Source organism: Eptesicus fuscus, chromosome 22 (genome assembly GCF_027574615.1).
Source record: "Eptesicus fuscus isolate TK198812 chromosome 22, DD_ASM_mEF_20220401, whole genome shotgun sequence".
Lineage (NCBI taxonomy): Eukaryota > Metazoa > Chordata > Mammalia > Chiroptera > Vespertilionidae > Eptesicus > Eptesicus fuscus.
The window spans coordinates 965,923-981,708 of NC_072494.1; the positions used below are offsets into that span (position 1 = coordinate 965,923).

At 59.4% G+C, this 15,786-nt stretch overlaps 2 protein-coding genes across 3 annotated transcripts in view; both read right to left on the reverse strand.

Moving 5' to 3' along the window:
• Positions 1 to 181: 181 nt before the first annotated feature.
• SCGN (secretagogin, EF-hand calcium binding protein) lies at positions 182 to 11,387 on the reverse strand. The gene is made up of 11 exons (XM_054711424.1): positions 11,300 to 11,387; positions 10,283 to 10,353; positions 7,920 to 8,012; positions 7,459 to 7,548; positions 6,647 to 6,703; positions 5,988 to 6,065; positions 4,384 to 4,439; positions 3,454 to 3,499; positions 3,158 to 3,217; positions 999 to 1,067; positions 182 to 310 (listed from the first exon to the last, which is right to left on the reverse strand). The coding sequence occupies exons 1-11, from the start codon at positions 11,385 to 11,387 to the stop codon at positions 182 to 184; spliced, it is 837 nt and encodes a 278-aa protein (XP_054567399.1).
• Positions 11,388 to 14,118: 2,731 nt separating this feature from the next.
• The window catches only part of CARMIL1 (capping protein regulator and myosin 1 linker 1), a 74,150-nt gene continuing 72,482 nt past the window's right edge, over positions 14,119 to 15,786 (reverse strand). For both annotated transcript variants that reach the window (XM_054711517.1, XM_028153948.2), the window contains one exon: positions 14,119 to 15,124. In XM_054711517.1, coding sequence (XP_054567492.1) covers positions 14,988 to 15,124 — 137 coding nt within the window. In that variant the 3' untranslated portion in view covers positions 14,119 to 14,987. The remainder of the gene's footprint in view (positions 15,125 to 15,786) is intronic.

Sequence of the window (15,786 nt, forward strand, 5' to 3'; positions counted from 1 at the left end):
AGAGGACACAGAGCCTGCAGAGGGAGGGGGCTTTGGAAATCACCGAGTCGTTAGCAATAGGGACCCACGTCTTTCATTGCAAATCCCACACCGTCTGCTATGGAGTTCGCTCGCGGTGCCCCCGACGGCAAAGCACAGAGACCCAGACGCACGCCAAGCGCCGAGCAGAGCCGCCTGCGGGTCAGGGGCTGCTCCTCAGCCCGAGACACAGAGCCAGCTCCGACTTCTGGATCTTCCCGTCCCCGTTGGCGTCGCAGTGACGCAGAAGGCTCTCCCGGAACCTCTCCAGGTCGACGCCGCGGACGCTGGGCTGAGGGACAGAAAGGACCCGTCTACAGGCAAGACCGTGGCCGCCTTTGGAGGCCCCCCTCCCTGCGGCTCACAAGCGTGGGGGACCCCCCCCCCCGCTCCTGAGAGGCCCCCCCGGGAAGCAATGCCCCTCCTCACCCCACCAGGCTGGCCGAGGGCAGCTCCTCCCTCAGCAGGTCCCTAAAGGCCAGAGAACTCGGTCCCCACGGCAGAGCTTACAGAGCCCGCCTGAGCCTGCCCCCGTGGCTCAGTGGCTGAGCGTCGACCTAGGAACCAGGAGGTCAGGGCTCGAGCCCCAGTGTGGGGCGTGCAGGAGGCAGCTGATCCATGATTCTCTCTCGTCATGGATGTTTCTCTCTCTCCCTCTCCCTTCCTCTCTGAAGTCAGTAAAAATATACTTAAAAATAAGTAAATAGAGCTGTCACACATGCGTGGCCCTGTGCTCCTTCGGTGAAATCGACGACTCCTAAATGAGGCAGGAGAAGCTACTACCGGGCTCAGCTGAGCTGAAACCACAGCCGGCCCCGAGAGAGGGAGCCTGGGTCCCTCAGGAGCTCAGAGGCTCTGACCAGGCCACGTCCCCAGACGTCCCTTCAGCCTTCATCTCCCAGCCCTGGTTCCCCAACACAAACAACGGCCGGGCCAGACGGCAGCCCCAGTGCGTGATGGGCCCACCGGCTGGCGGTCACCTGCACAAGCTCCATCATGTCCTTCACAAACCCGTCCACCTCGGGGCCTTCCAGGGCTCCGGTTTCACTCTGAAAGAGAAGAGATTCCATCCCAAGTGTCCTTTCCTCCCGTCGAAAAGCTAGAGAACAAATCAGGCAGCGAGACCACATCGGCGTGCTCTGGGGCCGCACGCAGGTTCCGAAATGGCATGTTACTCGCTGGCCCGTGAGGCTCAGGGGTTGAGCGCTGACCTATGAACCAGGAGGTCACGGTTCCATTCCCGGTCAGGGCACATGCCCGGGTTGCGGTCTCGATCTCCAGGGTGGGGCATGCAGGAGGCAGCTGATCCATGATTCTCTCTTATCATGGATATTTCTATCTCTCCCTCTCCCTTCCTCTCTGACATCAATTAAAATATTTAAGAGAAAAGAAAGAAAGAAACGGCACGTTCCAGCTTATGTTCTCTGTGAGGGTGTGAATGCTCCACGGAAATTAAAAGAATTCACTGTAAGTTCCCGCGCCTCCCGCCTCCCCTGTAACAACAGGGGAGGCAGCCGCTCTGAGCTCCTGGCTCCTGCCAACGCCATTAACGTGGCATCCGCTTCCCAGGCAGGCTCCGGGAACAGGGGTTACTCGGGCGCCATGCGAACCCTTTGACAGCCAGGCGGGCATTGTCAGGTCCGCTCTGTGACTGGCCAATGACGTGGTCATTATGCAAATATGTCTTTTAAATCAAGAGGAACTCGATGGAGTGAGCATGTTGGAATTACTACGTGGTCTGCACGTTAGACGTTTCGCTGTATGAGAACGTCTATAAAATACGACACGCATTAAAATATTTCCGTTTCTTCGCTAAAGTTCCAGTTATGACAATGCATCTAATCTTTCCAAGTTTCTCTATCCTGAATCTTTAACATTTCATTTAAAAAACATCTGTTCCCTGGGGGTATTGGCCAAACACCCACAGGGATTATGACCTGCCAGGCACGTTTTCTCAGAGCCTCATCCACACGGGTTCAGTAATTCTCCTAACAGCCCGAGAGGCAGGCATTACGAGCCGGGTCCCCCTAATTATACAGGTCAGGGAACTGGGCCCAGGGAGGTCAGGGAACCCGCCTGAGGTGACAGGCCACTAAGCCCGGATCCAAGCCCAGGGAACTGGTCCGGAGGCTGCGCTCGTCAACCCTGTGCTACCCGCCTCCACCAGGAGCCTCTTCTGTGCTCAGAACCTGACTCGCAGGGGTCCCGTCTGGCCAGTCTCTGGATGGCGTCTCTTAGACCTTCCCAACGTCTGTCTTGCTTCCTCCCTTCTTGCATTTCCTTGCCTCGTCCTCAAGAAACTCAATCTCTATGCCACACTTTGTGGTCAGTGTGAGACGACACCAGATTTCAACTACTTACATCCATAAGTGACACATTCAAGAGGCAGACTCAGTGAGCACCAAAGCACCACTGAAACAAGTCCTGCCCCATAAGCATGTCTCCAGCACAGCAGTTCTTCCAGTATAGACACAGCGGGTCCTCACAGCCAATTGGCCTGAAGGTCAATTCCTCCCCCCTCAAAAAAAAAAGACCAAATAGCCCTGGCCGGTTTGGCTCAGTGGATAGAGCATCAGCCTGCGGACCACAGGGTCCCAGGTTCAATTCTGGTCAAGGGCATGTACCTGGGTTGCAGGCTCCTCCCCGACCCAGGCCCTGGTCAGGGCACATGCAGGAGGCAACCAATCGATGTGCTTCTCTCACATCAATGTTTCTCTCTGTCTTTCCCTCTCTCTTCCACTCTCTCTAAAAATCGATGGAAAAATATCCTCGGGTGAGGATTAACAACAACAACAAAAAGACCAAATAATGAATCCTATCAGAGAAGTCGTTTTAAGAGAAAGTAGGTCTGACTTTGCCTCTGTTTCTGTGGGCTGGATGCCGGTTTTCTTCATGGGATTGTTAGCTTCTGCTTCGAGCATGCTATTCTAGGTTGGATCCAAAGAGGGGGAAAATGTTGATTCTATTCTCTTGCAACCATGAACATTCCTTTGTCCACCGTCACATGGTCCAGAAGTTACCCGGAGAAGCTGGGGTGCCGAGACGTAGCAGCAGCACCCATGGGGGCTGCTGCTCGTCCTATCAGGTGAGGATGACCCCACGCGGAGATGGCCGGCCCCCTGCGAGGCGGCGCACTTACCACGTCGTAGTGGGCGAAGATCTTCTCGAAGTCCCGCTTCCGCTCTTCAGTGGAGCAGGCCTGTGCGTGGAGGGACGGGGTCAGCTGGGCAACGGGCACGCACTCTCTCCCCGGGTCTCGGACAGTTTCACAGACTCTGAGTTGATGGCCTCGTACCCCCGATTCTCACCCTGGGCCTTGTCAGCCTCCAGATGCGTTAAAGGCAAGACGATGCCTGCCTTCCTCCCTCCCTCCCGCTCAGATCGCCCGAGAACCACGCGTGCCAGAAACCCGGCCAGAGAAATGTCCCCACTCACGTCCATTTTAAACTGGAGAAGGAAGTTTTCCTGAAGAGCCAGGATCCTAAATGGGGGGGGGGGGGGGGGAGGGTAATTGACATGAGGCTCTATCAACGCTCAGTTAAAGCAAATTCGTAACCCGGATGCGAGGAAAGGGCAGGCAATTTCCAGATTCTTCTGCAGATGGATGGGTGCTTGGAAAAGAAGGATTTATAGGCTGTACAAACAAAGACAGACATTACTTGGGGAAGACTTTCATAGAGATTCAAAGTCATCACAGAGACACTTAAAAATTTATCTTGGTGTCCACAGCCAGTATGGCTCAGTGGATAGAGCGTCAGCCTGCGGACTGAAGCGTCCTGGGTTCGATTCCGGTCAAGGGCACAGGCCCAGGTTACAGGCTCCATCCCCAGTGTGGGGTGTGCAGGAGGCAGCCGGTCAATGATTTTCTCTCTCAGCACTGATGTTTCTGTCTTTCTCTCCCTCTCTTTTCCTCTCTGAAATCAATTTAAAAAAATTTTTTAATTTATCTTGGTAGAAAATGGCACAGTACTGGGTTATGAAAATTCTCTCCTCCATAAAAGCAACAAGAAAACTAGCAAAAGAAAAAGAAAGAAGAAAGAAAGAAAGAAAGAAAGAAAGAAAGAGAGAAAGAAAGAAAGAAAGAAAGAAAGAAAGAAAGAAAGAAAGAAAGAAAGAAAGAAAGAAAGAAAGAAAGAGAAAAAGAAAGAAAGAAAGAGGCAGAATAACTTTTTTCAAAACTCTGGAAATTAACCAAAGGCTTAAAAATTGTGTGAGAAGCCGTGCGTTGTGCGTCTGGGGAGAAGAGATGCACCCCCCCCCCCATTCTTCAGGGCTTCGGGGAGACCCGACCTCTGCCTTCCACCAGGAAGGAAGGGTGTGCGGTCCCCACCCCCTCGGACCCTGACCCGACGGCCAGCTGCTCACCTGGCCAGGTCACTGAGATCCAACCGGCCGTCCTGGTTTCTGTCAAAGACCTTCATCTGGAGCAGAAGGGGAACCGGCGGGGGTCAGCCACGGACATTCCCTCTGACAGCCTCCGAGCTCGCCCACCTGCCCCGGGGCTCCCACCTGCCCCGGGGCTCCCACCTGCCCCGGGGCTCCCACCTGCCCCGGGGCTCCCACCTGCCCCGGGGCTCCCACCTGCCCCGGGGCTCCCACCTGCCCCGGGGCTCCCACCTGCCCCGCGGCTCCCACCTGCCCCGCGGCTCCCACCTTTGCACCCCTCGTTCCCTAAACGCAAACTCAGCAGCCACATCCGACGGCGACACGCTTTGCCACAGCTCGTGCCTGGGTGACCTTCTCAGTCACCCCATCACAGGAGGTGTGATTCTAACCGAGAGCCCCATTCAACTCAGCTTTTTAAAATATATATATATTTTTTTTATTTATTTAAGAGAAGAAGGGAAAGAGAAAGAAACATCAGTGATGAGAGAGAATCGTGGATCGGCTCCTCCTGCACACCCCGCACTGGGGATGGAGCCCACCACCTGGGCCCGGGCCCTGACCGGGACTCGAACCCTGACCTGTGGATCATGGGTTGAAGATCGGGCTCAGCTCGGTCCAGCAGCCAGATGGCCCCCCTCCCCGGGGGCTCCCGCGTTGGGTGCCGCTGGTCTCAGCGGCCTGGGGACCGGCGCTGCGCCCCAAGGACAAGCCCACGGCCTCCGCCAGGGACGTGGGTCCGGCTGCCCAGCACCCAAACCGTCCGCCTGCGCGGAGCCGGAGCCGGAGCCGGAGCCGGAGCCGCAGCCGGAGCCGCAGCCGGAGCCGGAGCCGGAGCCGCAGCCGCCAGGGGCGGGCCTGGCAGGTTTCACGCCTCAGCCCTTCGGAGGGTGAAGCGGGGCGCGGGGGCCTCCAGGGCGCTGGGCGCAAAGGCAACGGGAGGCAGAGGGCGCGGGGCTGACCGGAGGCCGGTGCTGGGAACGAACACCGCCACCGTGGGCGTCCCGGTCCCCCCTTCCCGGGAACGCCGCCGGCCTCCGTGCGGACCCTGCCCGGCCTCCCGAGCGGACCCTGCCCGGCCTCCCGTGCGGACCCTGCCCGGCCTCCCGTGCGGACCCTGCCCGGCCTCCCGTGCGGACCCTGCCCGGCCTCCGTGCGGACCCTGCCCGGCCCCCGTGCGGACCCTGCCCGGCCTCCCGAGCGGACCCTGCCCGGCCTCCGTGCGGACCCTGCCCGGCCCCCGTGCGGACCCTGCCCGGCCTCCCGTGCGGACCCTGCCCGGCCTCCCGAGCGGACCCTGCCCGGCCTCCGTGCCGACCCTGCCCGGCCCCCCGTGCGGACCCTGCCCGGCCCCCCGTGGGCGGGCGCCGCCCCAGTAGCTGCTCTTGGTCTCAGGTCCGCGCGCTGCCTCCCGGGCTGCCCGTGCGCGCAGGTTAACGCGCCCCAACACGCAGGCGAAGCGGCTCCATTTCTGCAGCTTTTCCCGGCGCCCGACTCTCAGCCTGCAAACGCCACACCCGGCTTCGGGGCCCAGGGTCAGCGGGGAGCCCCCCTCGGGCCCCAGGATCCCAGGATCCGCCACTCACCATGGCGCCCGCGTATTCCTCCAGCTTCGCCTCGGAGACCGGCCTCCGCCGGCGGAGGAGGAGGTCGCGCAGGAAGTTCTGGCATCGAGAGAGGAGACGCGTCGGACCCGGGAGCAGGTCCGCACCGACCCGAGGGCCGCGGGCGGGGTCATGGCCCGCTCGTTGGGAGGAGAAAACAAAGTGCTTTTGGCAAAGGACCCGCCCGGGAACCGGGAACGGAGGCGGCCGGTCGCTCACGGCCCGGAGAGCAGCTCCCGGCGTGGAGAGGGGCAAACCCCGCTCCGGGGAGACAATGTCCCGGGCGCACACACGTCTGTAAGGAGACTTCACAGGAAGCGGAGGGAGAGGCCTCCGGGACCGGCTGCCTCCTGCGCGCCCCACACTGGGCATCGCGGCTGCAACCGGCCTGTGCCCCGACCGGAACCGAACCGGGACCTCCTGGTTCACAGGTTGCGCTCAACCCCTGCGCCAGGCCACTGGGCCGCCGGCCGGCGGGGCTCCGGGACTTTCTAACCTAAACACGGACGCGTTCGATTGAGAGCGGCCCACGCACAGCCACGCCTCTTGGGCGCACGGATTTTAAACTCGGACACGCGCACCCGGTCCCGCCGGGACCCCGCCCGCCCCGCCCGCCCCGCGCCCCCTCCGGGCTCGCGCACCTGCAGCTCCGCCGCCGAAATGAAGCCGCTGCGGTCCGCGTCGTATTTGCGCCAAATCTGAAAGGCACGGAGCGACCCTGAGCCCCCCGCCGAGGGCTCCGCCCTGAGCCCGCCCCGAGCCCTGCAGGCAGGACCGCGGCGCGGGGTTTCCTCCGGGACGGCTCCCTCCGGGGGGGCCGCGGGGGGGGTTCCGGGGGGGGTTGGGGGGGCTGCGGAGGGGGGGGTTCCGGGGGGGGTTGGGGGGGCTGCGGAGGGGGGGGTTCCGGGGGGGTTGGGGGAAGCTGCGGGGGGTGCTCTCTAGACAGGGGCGCTGCCCCCAAAACTAGACCCGGTGTCAGCAGTTAGCTACGAGGGAGCAGTGTCAGCCCGGCCGGAGGTCAGGGTTCGATTCCCGGGCAGGGCCCGGGCCGGGTTGCAGGCTCGATCCCCAGTGCGGGGCGTGCAGGAGGCAGCCGATCCCTGATTCTCTCTCATCATGGATGTTTCTCTCTCCCTCTCCCTTCCTCTCGGAAAGTTTTTTTAAAAGAAAGGAAAAAATAAGCAGTTTCACGTAGAATCTAGATGTCTAGGCAGCAGGGACTGGAGCTCCGCAGGGACCCCCCTCAAACCTCACCCCTCCACCCCCCACCCCATCACAGTCCTGGGGTCCCTCCCCGCCCCTCTCAGCCGTCCTCTGGCCGAGTGAGGCCGATGGTCAGCTCCGGAGACAGCACCGGGCGTCCTGGCCGGGCCTGTCCCCGCGGGCGCGCTCCCGTGGGGCCCGGGCAGGAGGCGGCCGCAGAGGGCGGGGTCCTGGCCTCTCCGCTCCTCACCTGCATGAACTCCACGCTGCTGTCCAGGGGGCTTTCCTGGCGGAAGAGCAGAAGGAAGTTCTCATCCTCCGACAAGAACACGCGGGCCAGCTGCACGGGAAGGGGGGGGGGGGGGGGGGACACACAGCGGTCAGCGGGCGGCCGGTTTCCTGGGGGGACCTGGGGAGACCCCCACAGGAACCCGGGCTGGGCCTCCGGGTGGACAGCACCCCCTGCAGTCCTGCACTCTGTGTTGTCACTATATATAAATGTGTGTATATATATTGGTTTTAGAGGTGAAGAGAGAGGGAGAGAGAAACATCCATGATGAGAGAATCATGGATCAGCTGCCTCCTGCACGCCCCCAACTGAGGATCGAGCCCACAACCTGGTCATGTGTCCTGACCGGGAATCCAGCCATGACCTCCCGAGGGAACGTGGGATTCCCACTCTCCGCCCGGGTTAACAGCCGGGAGACGCACCTGGTCCATCCGGACGGGGCCATCCTGAGGGAGGTCGTGGGCAGCCACAAGCTGCTGTTTCACCTTCTGCACGTTTTCGTCCATGACCGCCTCCTGCGACAGGCAGACAGACCACCCTGAGGCCGCTGGGATTCCAGAAGGGCAGCTACGACATCACCTATTCAGCGCCTGCACCCGCTAATTATGATTACACTAGAGGCTCAGCTCACGAAATTGGTGTGCGGGCATAGTCCGTAGGCCTGGCCTGCGATCAGGGCCATCTTCCCCGGCTGCCCACAGCCGGCCCCGCCCCCCACCGCCGCTTACCCCCGATTCCCCTTTCGCCATCGGGTGATCGGAGCCTGCTGGCTGGGGAAAGAGACCAAGAGGTGATCAGTGCACCTCAGAGTGACTGGCCCAGCGGTCGTTCTGGTCATTCTGCCTTTAGGGTCAATTTGCATTTTACTTTTTTATTAGTTCTGCCTTTAGGGTCAATTTGCATATTACTCTTTTATTATATAGGATTAGTCTGACCTGGGAAGCGGGCTAATCAGCCCTTTAAAGTTTGCCCTCATGTTGCAGAAGAGGTCAACAGCAACAGAGATTTCTTTTTTTCTTTTTTTTTAAAATATATTTTGATTGATTTCAGAGAGGAAGGGAGAGGGAGAGAGAGGTAGAAACATCAATGATGAGAGAGAATCCTTGATCAGATGCTTCCTGCACGCCCCCCACTGGGGATGGAGCCCACAACCCGGGCCTGTGCTCTTGACAGGGAATCAATCCAACTGTGACCTCCTGGTTCCAAGGTCAACACTCAACCACTGAGCCACGCCGGCCGGGCAGAGATTTCTGAGCAAATAGCCACTAACCAGGCCCCTGACTCGGAAAGACTTAGAGCTCGAGAGCTGCTAAAACACGAACAAAGAGAAGCTCCCAGACGGGGTGCTGGGGCGGGGGGGGTGAACTGCGTCGTTGGGTGCTTGGTTGTGACTAAACTCTACCGTCAGGAACACAGACTGTCCTCCCAGAACGCGGAGGTTTGCTGTTTCTAAGGGAACAGCTTGCCACCGCGCGTTCCTTTAACCTTCGCCTGGACTCCCCGAGGAAAACACGATCAGCAGGGAAGGGATCAAAGAGGAAACCAACGCCATCATGTAATTGTTGTCTCCAAAGATGTGCAACCTTCTCTGCATGTTAAATTGCCCCCTGTCCGTGGGCCAGTCACAGAGGGAGGTTACCTAGGATCCGCCTGGGAGAGTGGATTCTGGTGCAGATCCTCCCAGACTCCAGACACGCTCAGTCAGGCCCTTCCCTAAGGCGCCCTCACTCCCCTGCGGACCAGCCTTCCTCCTAGGACCCCCCTGAGTTCAGAGCTTAGCCTCGCCAGCGTGGGCACCCAGGGCTGTGTGTGTGCTGGGGTGCAGAGCGGAGCGGGGGGAGTTGGGGGAATTGGGGTCGGTGTGTGTGCTGGGGTGCAGGGGCAGGCACTGAGGGGAGGGGGTTGGGGGGCTGGGGTGCAGAGCGGGGCGGGGGAGGGGGGAGTTGAGGGAGTTGGGCGGCTGCATCTTCTTGTTTTCCTCAAGCACACCTGTCACGTTTGACTAAAAGGCAACAGACGCCCGGGCTCTGGGACGGGGAGCCTGGGCATGGACGGCAGTAAGTGGGAGCAGACGGGGTTGGGGGAGGGAAGAGAAGGGAAAGGAGAGAAAGTGATGAAAGAAACGAAATGAAGGTGAAGAGAGATGAGAGAGAGAGATGGGAAAGACATCCAAGGCAGGCGAGCACCGGCAGGAGAGAGCGTTGAGGACCAGGGATGGGGACACAGATAAGGAACGGACGAGATCAGAGGGAGGCGAGAGGAGAGAGAGAGTCCGGGATGGTGGGATTGGGAAATGGGCAGGAACACGAGAGACCTGCACAGAGAGACAGAATTCGGGAGGCAGACGGACAGGCAGACAGACCCAGGTCTGCGTGGCAGCCACTTTGTGGTTCGCTCTCTGACATGGAAGCCCTGCCTCTCGGCACGGAGCCCCCCCCCCCCCCCCACCACACACACACACACACACACTCCAGGTTAAACCCATCGGCAGGGACGCAACCAGAGACTCACAACGTCTTTGTTTGACTCCTCGGCGAGGCCCTCGGCGTGAACGACAGATGTTACCCCGAGCAGGTGACCCGCACGCCTGAGGCGGCCGTTGTGCCTCATAAACCTGCCGAGTCCCCCGCCCCCCCCCCTCCCCCCGTGTTGCTAGGAGAGAGAGGACCGGCACCCGGGGGAGGAGGGGCCACCGGGGACTCGTGGGCACAAATGGGCGGGAGACGTGGGCGCCCGTTGTGTCTCGGAGAGACGTGTAATTAAGGCTTCGAGGGCAGATACTTACGTCCGTGCCCAGCGTCGTCAACATCTGGCGACAGAAAGCATCCAGCTCCTTGTCGTCTAGGTAACCTCGCCCTGAAGGCGAGAAACACGCAAACGGTCACTTATGTGGAAGGACGTGTGACGATGAACGTTCATCTACATTTCTTTTTTTTTTTTTTGCTCCAAGTGCAGATTTTATTTTTTTATTTTTATTTTTTTTGACATTTTTTTATTGAGGTATTATATGTGTACATATCTTACCATTGCCCCCCCCCCCCCCACGTTCATCTACATTTCTCTGGACTCACAGCTCCTACACCCCCGTGGACGCCCTGGAAGGCAGGACTGGGGCAGCCAACACCCGTTCTAGAGAGAAAGGCTTCGCCCTGGGTTTGTGTGAATATTTGGGAAAGGAAAGCTCTGCCTTTTACATTTAAAACTTTACGTTTTAAAACCACCACTTCAACCCACAAACACCCAGGAGTTCTAGAATAACATCCACCGCGAGGATTTGGGGAGCTCGGAAGCACGGAGCAGAGGTGAGCACCGGGTCGTGGTGTGCAGGTCAGAACACACAGGGTGATGGCTTGTTTGCAGTTAATTATTAACAAAGACAAAGCAGATGTCAGGGAGCCCGGGGTCCTCTCGGGTAGTTTTGGGGGGAGGGGACAGTTCTTTATGAAAGTCAATCCAATTCCTCCTCGCTTTGAGAGTGGGGGTTCCACAGCAGGGGCCGCTGTCAGCCCCCAGCCCCAAGTGTGCATGGCGTTTGTGATTGTACATACACACGGTCTCTCTCTCTCTCTCTCTCTCTCTCTCTCTCTCTCTCTCTCTCTCACACACACACACACACACACACACACACACATATTGGGAAAGTGGGAACAAGCCCCCTCCCCCCCGAACTCTCTGGCATCCCCAGGTGACAGGTAAGCCACCCTCCCCCAGGTGGCCGGTGCGGGCCCTGCGCTGACGCTGGAAGACACCTTTCCTTTCTCCGAAGGGAGAGACCAGGGTCGGGGCCGCGGGTGCGACTCACCTTGGGGGTCCAGGCTCCGCCAGACCCTCAGGAAGCCCGCTGCGTCCCAGCTGCCTGTCCGCGGGGCGGGCCCGCGCGCGCTGTCCATGGTGCTGACGGCGAGCGCACCGCGTGGGGAGCGGCCGGGAACCTGGGTCAGGACTGACTCCCTGGCTTTCCTGCCCTCCCCCGCCGGCTTCTGCCCTCCCCCTCCGGCTTCTGCCCTCCCCCGCCGGCTTCTGCCCTCCCCCTCCGGCTTCTGCCCTCCCCCGCCGGCTTCTGCCCTCCCCCGCCGGCTTCTGCCCTCCCCCGCCGGCTTCTGCCCTCCCCCGCCGGCTTCTGCCCTCGCGGACCTTCTCTGACGCTCTGGGCTGCGGCTGGCCAGGCTGCTGGCGCCCTGGTGTCGCTCAGCGGTCCCCAAGCCCCGCCCGCGCTACCAGGAAGACAGCTGCCCGGAGCCTGCCCGCCCCGGGCCCGCCCTCCCCTCTCCCCCGTCCCTGCCCCCACTTCCCGGGCCTCTCCCACCCACTGGGAGCCCTGGGTGCTGGGAGCCATGGCTGGGGGCCGGCACTGTCCATGGTCCCTGCCTTCACCCTTAAAACTTCTCAAACCCACAGAAAACATCCCCCTTCCATTGGACTCACTTCCAAACTTGTGTCTCATGGTTTTTGGTTTTTAATATAATTTTATTGATTTCAGAGAGGAAGGGAGAGGGGGAGAGAGAGAGAAACATCAATGATGAGACGGAATCACGGATCAGCGGCCTCCTGCACGCCCCACACTGGGGATCGAGCCCACAACCTGGGCCTGTGCCCTGAGCGGGAATCGAACCGTGACCTCCTGGTTCATAGGTAACCGCTCAACCACTGAGCCACGCCGGCCGGACTTAAAGGGTTTTCTAGAGGGAGCTCCCCAGTTAAAGGGCTGGAGGTGACGGTGTCAGGGCCTGCTTTAGACATGGTGTGTGTGCGGGGGGGTGGGGGTGGTGGAGAGGGGTACCCACATGTCTGTCATGGCACTGGGTGGGTCATGTTCGGGTGCCTGTGTTCTCTCACACAGAGATTTCCTTCTGGGAAAATCTTCCCAACCCTGGACTGAGACGAGAGCCACCGGAAGGCGTTTAAAGAGACAGGATCAGCAGGAGCTGGGAGCCCCTTGGAGGTGGGAGGTTCTCCCAGCTGGGAATGGGGTGCCGGGACTGGGGAGGGGGGATGGGGGCGATGACCCCAAGAGGCTCGCTGTCCAGCCAGAGAACTCGGAGTAAAGCAAGCACAACGCAGCTGAAGTCACCCCGAGATAAACGAGGCAGCGTGTGGTTCGCGTGGCCCCTTCCACGGAGACCCTGACTGGCATGGCCGGGAGCGAGGACTTGGCGTTGATGTTTCTAAAAGCTTCCCTGGGGGGACAGTGCAACCACTGCCTGGCCGCTCCCTCCCGGGCTCCAGCTGCTGCTGTCCTTTCTCACTTGGGTGTGGCTTCTCTGAAGGACAGCCTGAGATGGAACAGACTTGGGGGGGTTCGTATGATTTTCTATCAATTACTCATTACTTTCAAAAGGAGATTCAAATGTATACGTGACTCTGGTCGGTTTCCACAGCGACTGGCTGAAGCTCAGGGTGGCGCCGAGTGGTTCTTCTTGTTGTCGCCGCTTTCATCTCCTCCCGCAGTGACTTCCTGCTTCCCTCGTTAGCTCGGCTAACGATGGCTCCTGGTCCCAGACACGTCCGTGGCCTTCACACGCAGCATTGCTAATTAACCCTGACACACGCACGCAACTCCAAGTTAGAACTGTCTGCATCTGGAGAGGCGTAGAGGATCTACCTAAGACAGACTCACAAACCCACACAGGCAGCCAAAAAGGGGAGACAAAGAAACAACCCCCAAACGAGAGAGCAAGAGAATTCTCCGGAAGAGAGGATAAATGAAGCAGAGATAAGAAACTTATCGGAAACCGAGTTCAGAGTAATGATGGTAAAGACGCTCAACAGCACGAGAAAAGGTGTGGTAACTGTGAAAACAGGAAGAACGGCACAGCACAGATAAAGGACACACCGGAAGGACCACCCAGCAGATGAGGGGAAGCTGAGGGGCGGATCGGTGAGTTAGAAGACAGGGTTGAAAAAATTCAGAGAACCAAAAAGAAAAAACTATTAGAATATCTGCATCTTTTTACAAAGTCAGAATGGTGTTTCCGGCTGGGACTGCACACAAGGCTTCCTTTAGCATCACCCCCCAATAGCTACCGAGCATTCAAACATGGGGACCCCTCACGGACCGCATAGTGCCCCTTAGAATTAGAGGGGGTTGCCTCACTTGAACGCCGACCAGTTCCCAAGGCCAGAGGAAGTAGACAAAAAGAAATTGAACAGTATTTGTCATAAAAAAAAAATACTGGAACTAGAGCGAATGCTTTTTAAAAACATATATATACCTTTTGTTTCTTTTGTAATCACATGAATACGAAAGATCACTTAGATCATGTAGATCAGAAAACGAGAACAGAAAGACTGCCCCATAATCTCACCACCCAGAGGTAACGAAGGACCGTGACCCACTGGTGCACGTCCTCAGGGGTGTTTACAGGCACCAACATGGGATCACACGCTCTCTAACGCCCTTCCATTAACAAGCAAACCCCTCTCAGGTCACGTCCTGGTTCACACTCGCGTCCCGCGTGTGACCAGGACTCCTTCCCGGGGGTGAGAGCAGGTGACAGGGGTATGAGCTCCGTGGATGCTGAATTGAGTACCTGGGAACTGGGATGCTCCTGGATTTTGGAGCCAAAAGCAATGTTCGTCACCAAAGCCAAATGCAACAAACGCCACGGCAGCAGGTGCAGCTCCCTTGTAAAATCACTTTATTGGTATAAATATATGTATGCATAAAACACCTCCAGCGTGTCGGGGAAGTGTGCGACATGTCGTAAAAAGAGTAGTATTTTTATTTGTTTACAAGTCTCTTAAATTCTCTCTTAAAATTACACCTTCAAATCTCATATGCAGACAGAAATTAAAGAAATTTAAAAACACACACATCCGTAAACCCTCATTCCAGTCACTGTGCACCTCAACCCGGGCACGTGGGGGAGGCAGCCGTGGCCTCTCGCCCAGTCCCCACCGCGCCTGCCGGTGGGAGGGCCCAGGCCGCTGACCGCGTGGGGATGCACCATCCCCCCTTGGGAAGGAAGATGCTGTCCCCGGGAGGATGGAGACGCCATCCCTGACTCAGCAAATACAATTTACACAGAGGGCTTGTTAGTGTGCTCTGTCGTAATTACAAGGTGCAACTGCGTACAGTGCGAGTAAACCGCTCCGAGAGGCCAGGTGCCCATCTGACGCAGGCCTGGGCGGCAGGACCCACGGCCCCCCGCACGGTGCCCCTGTGCGAGCTCGCGCCCAGTAACCCGGGCACCTCCCCACGCTCCTCCCGCAGGCCAGCAGCAGCTGCCAAGGAGAAATTCAAGTATGGCCCGCAGGCACCGGCTGGCATCGGCTGAAGGTACAGGCAGGAACGCCGAGGGCCGGGAGAAGCCCAAGCAAATGTGGTCACCAAGAAATGGGTCTGTTTCTGGTTTCGATAGAAAGGACAAAGCAAAGAAAGCAGCACCGAGAGACGAGGCCGAGGAGAGACAGGCCGAGGAGGCGGGGGCAGCCCTGGTGCCTCTGGTGGCCGGCCAGGCACCTGCCCGGGATGTCTGGGGCCGTGACCTTCACACGAAGATGAACTCCTTCTCGGCCTCCTCCCCGGAGTCGCTGGACTTGCTGCCCTGCCGGCCGTCCTTGCTGGGGGACCACGGCTTCTGGTCCTGGTACTCCTGGGGCTGCGGGCCCCAGCTCCTCCTCCAAACTGAAACGGAAGCGGAGAGGGAGGGAGGTCGTCACGCTGACTCACCAACAACGCCGGCCGCCCAGCGACGGCTGAGGCCGGCCCGTCGGGAGGACGGGGTTCCGCATGCACGTTCTCAGAAACACGGAGCAACCACATGGAGAGACTCAGACAAACGAGAGACAATGCAGCAACGACAGACGTGTCGCATCAGAAAACATACACAACTCCAGCCTGTGAGGGGGCCCTCAGGGCTGTGGGGGAGAATCGGGGGACGAGAAACCCACACGGAGAGGAGGGCGGGAGGGAAAGGGGGTGCCTGGAGGAGGGCGCTCTGAAGCCGCAGTGCCAGGTGACCGCGTCACCCCTGCCACAGGTGTCCCCACACAGCGGAGGGGAGGGACCGGGCAGGCAGCCTCGGGTACGAGAGCTGCGTGACTCCTCACAGACAGGAGGCCGCTGGGGCCTGGCAGAGGACGATGGAGACGGAGACGGAGCCTGGAGCCGGCGTCACCGCTCCGCCCGAAGGCAGGCTTTGTGAACCGGCACCGGGACTCACACGCCCTCTCCAAAGCCCTCTCCCCACCCGGTCAGGCTGCCGGGCTGCCCCTGCGGGAGCTCAGGGGGCCCTCGGGCGTGGCCGCACGGGTGGTTAACTATGACTCACAAGCCTCTGTGCAGAG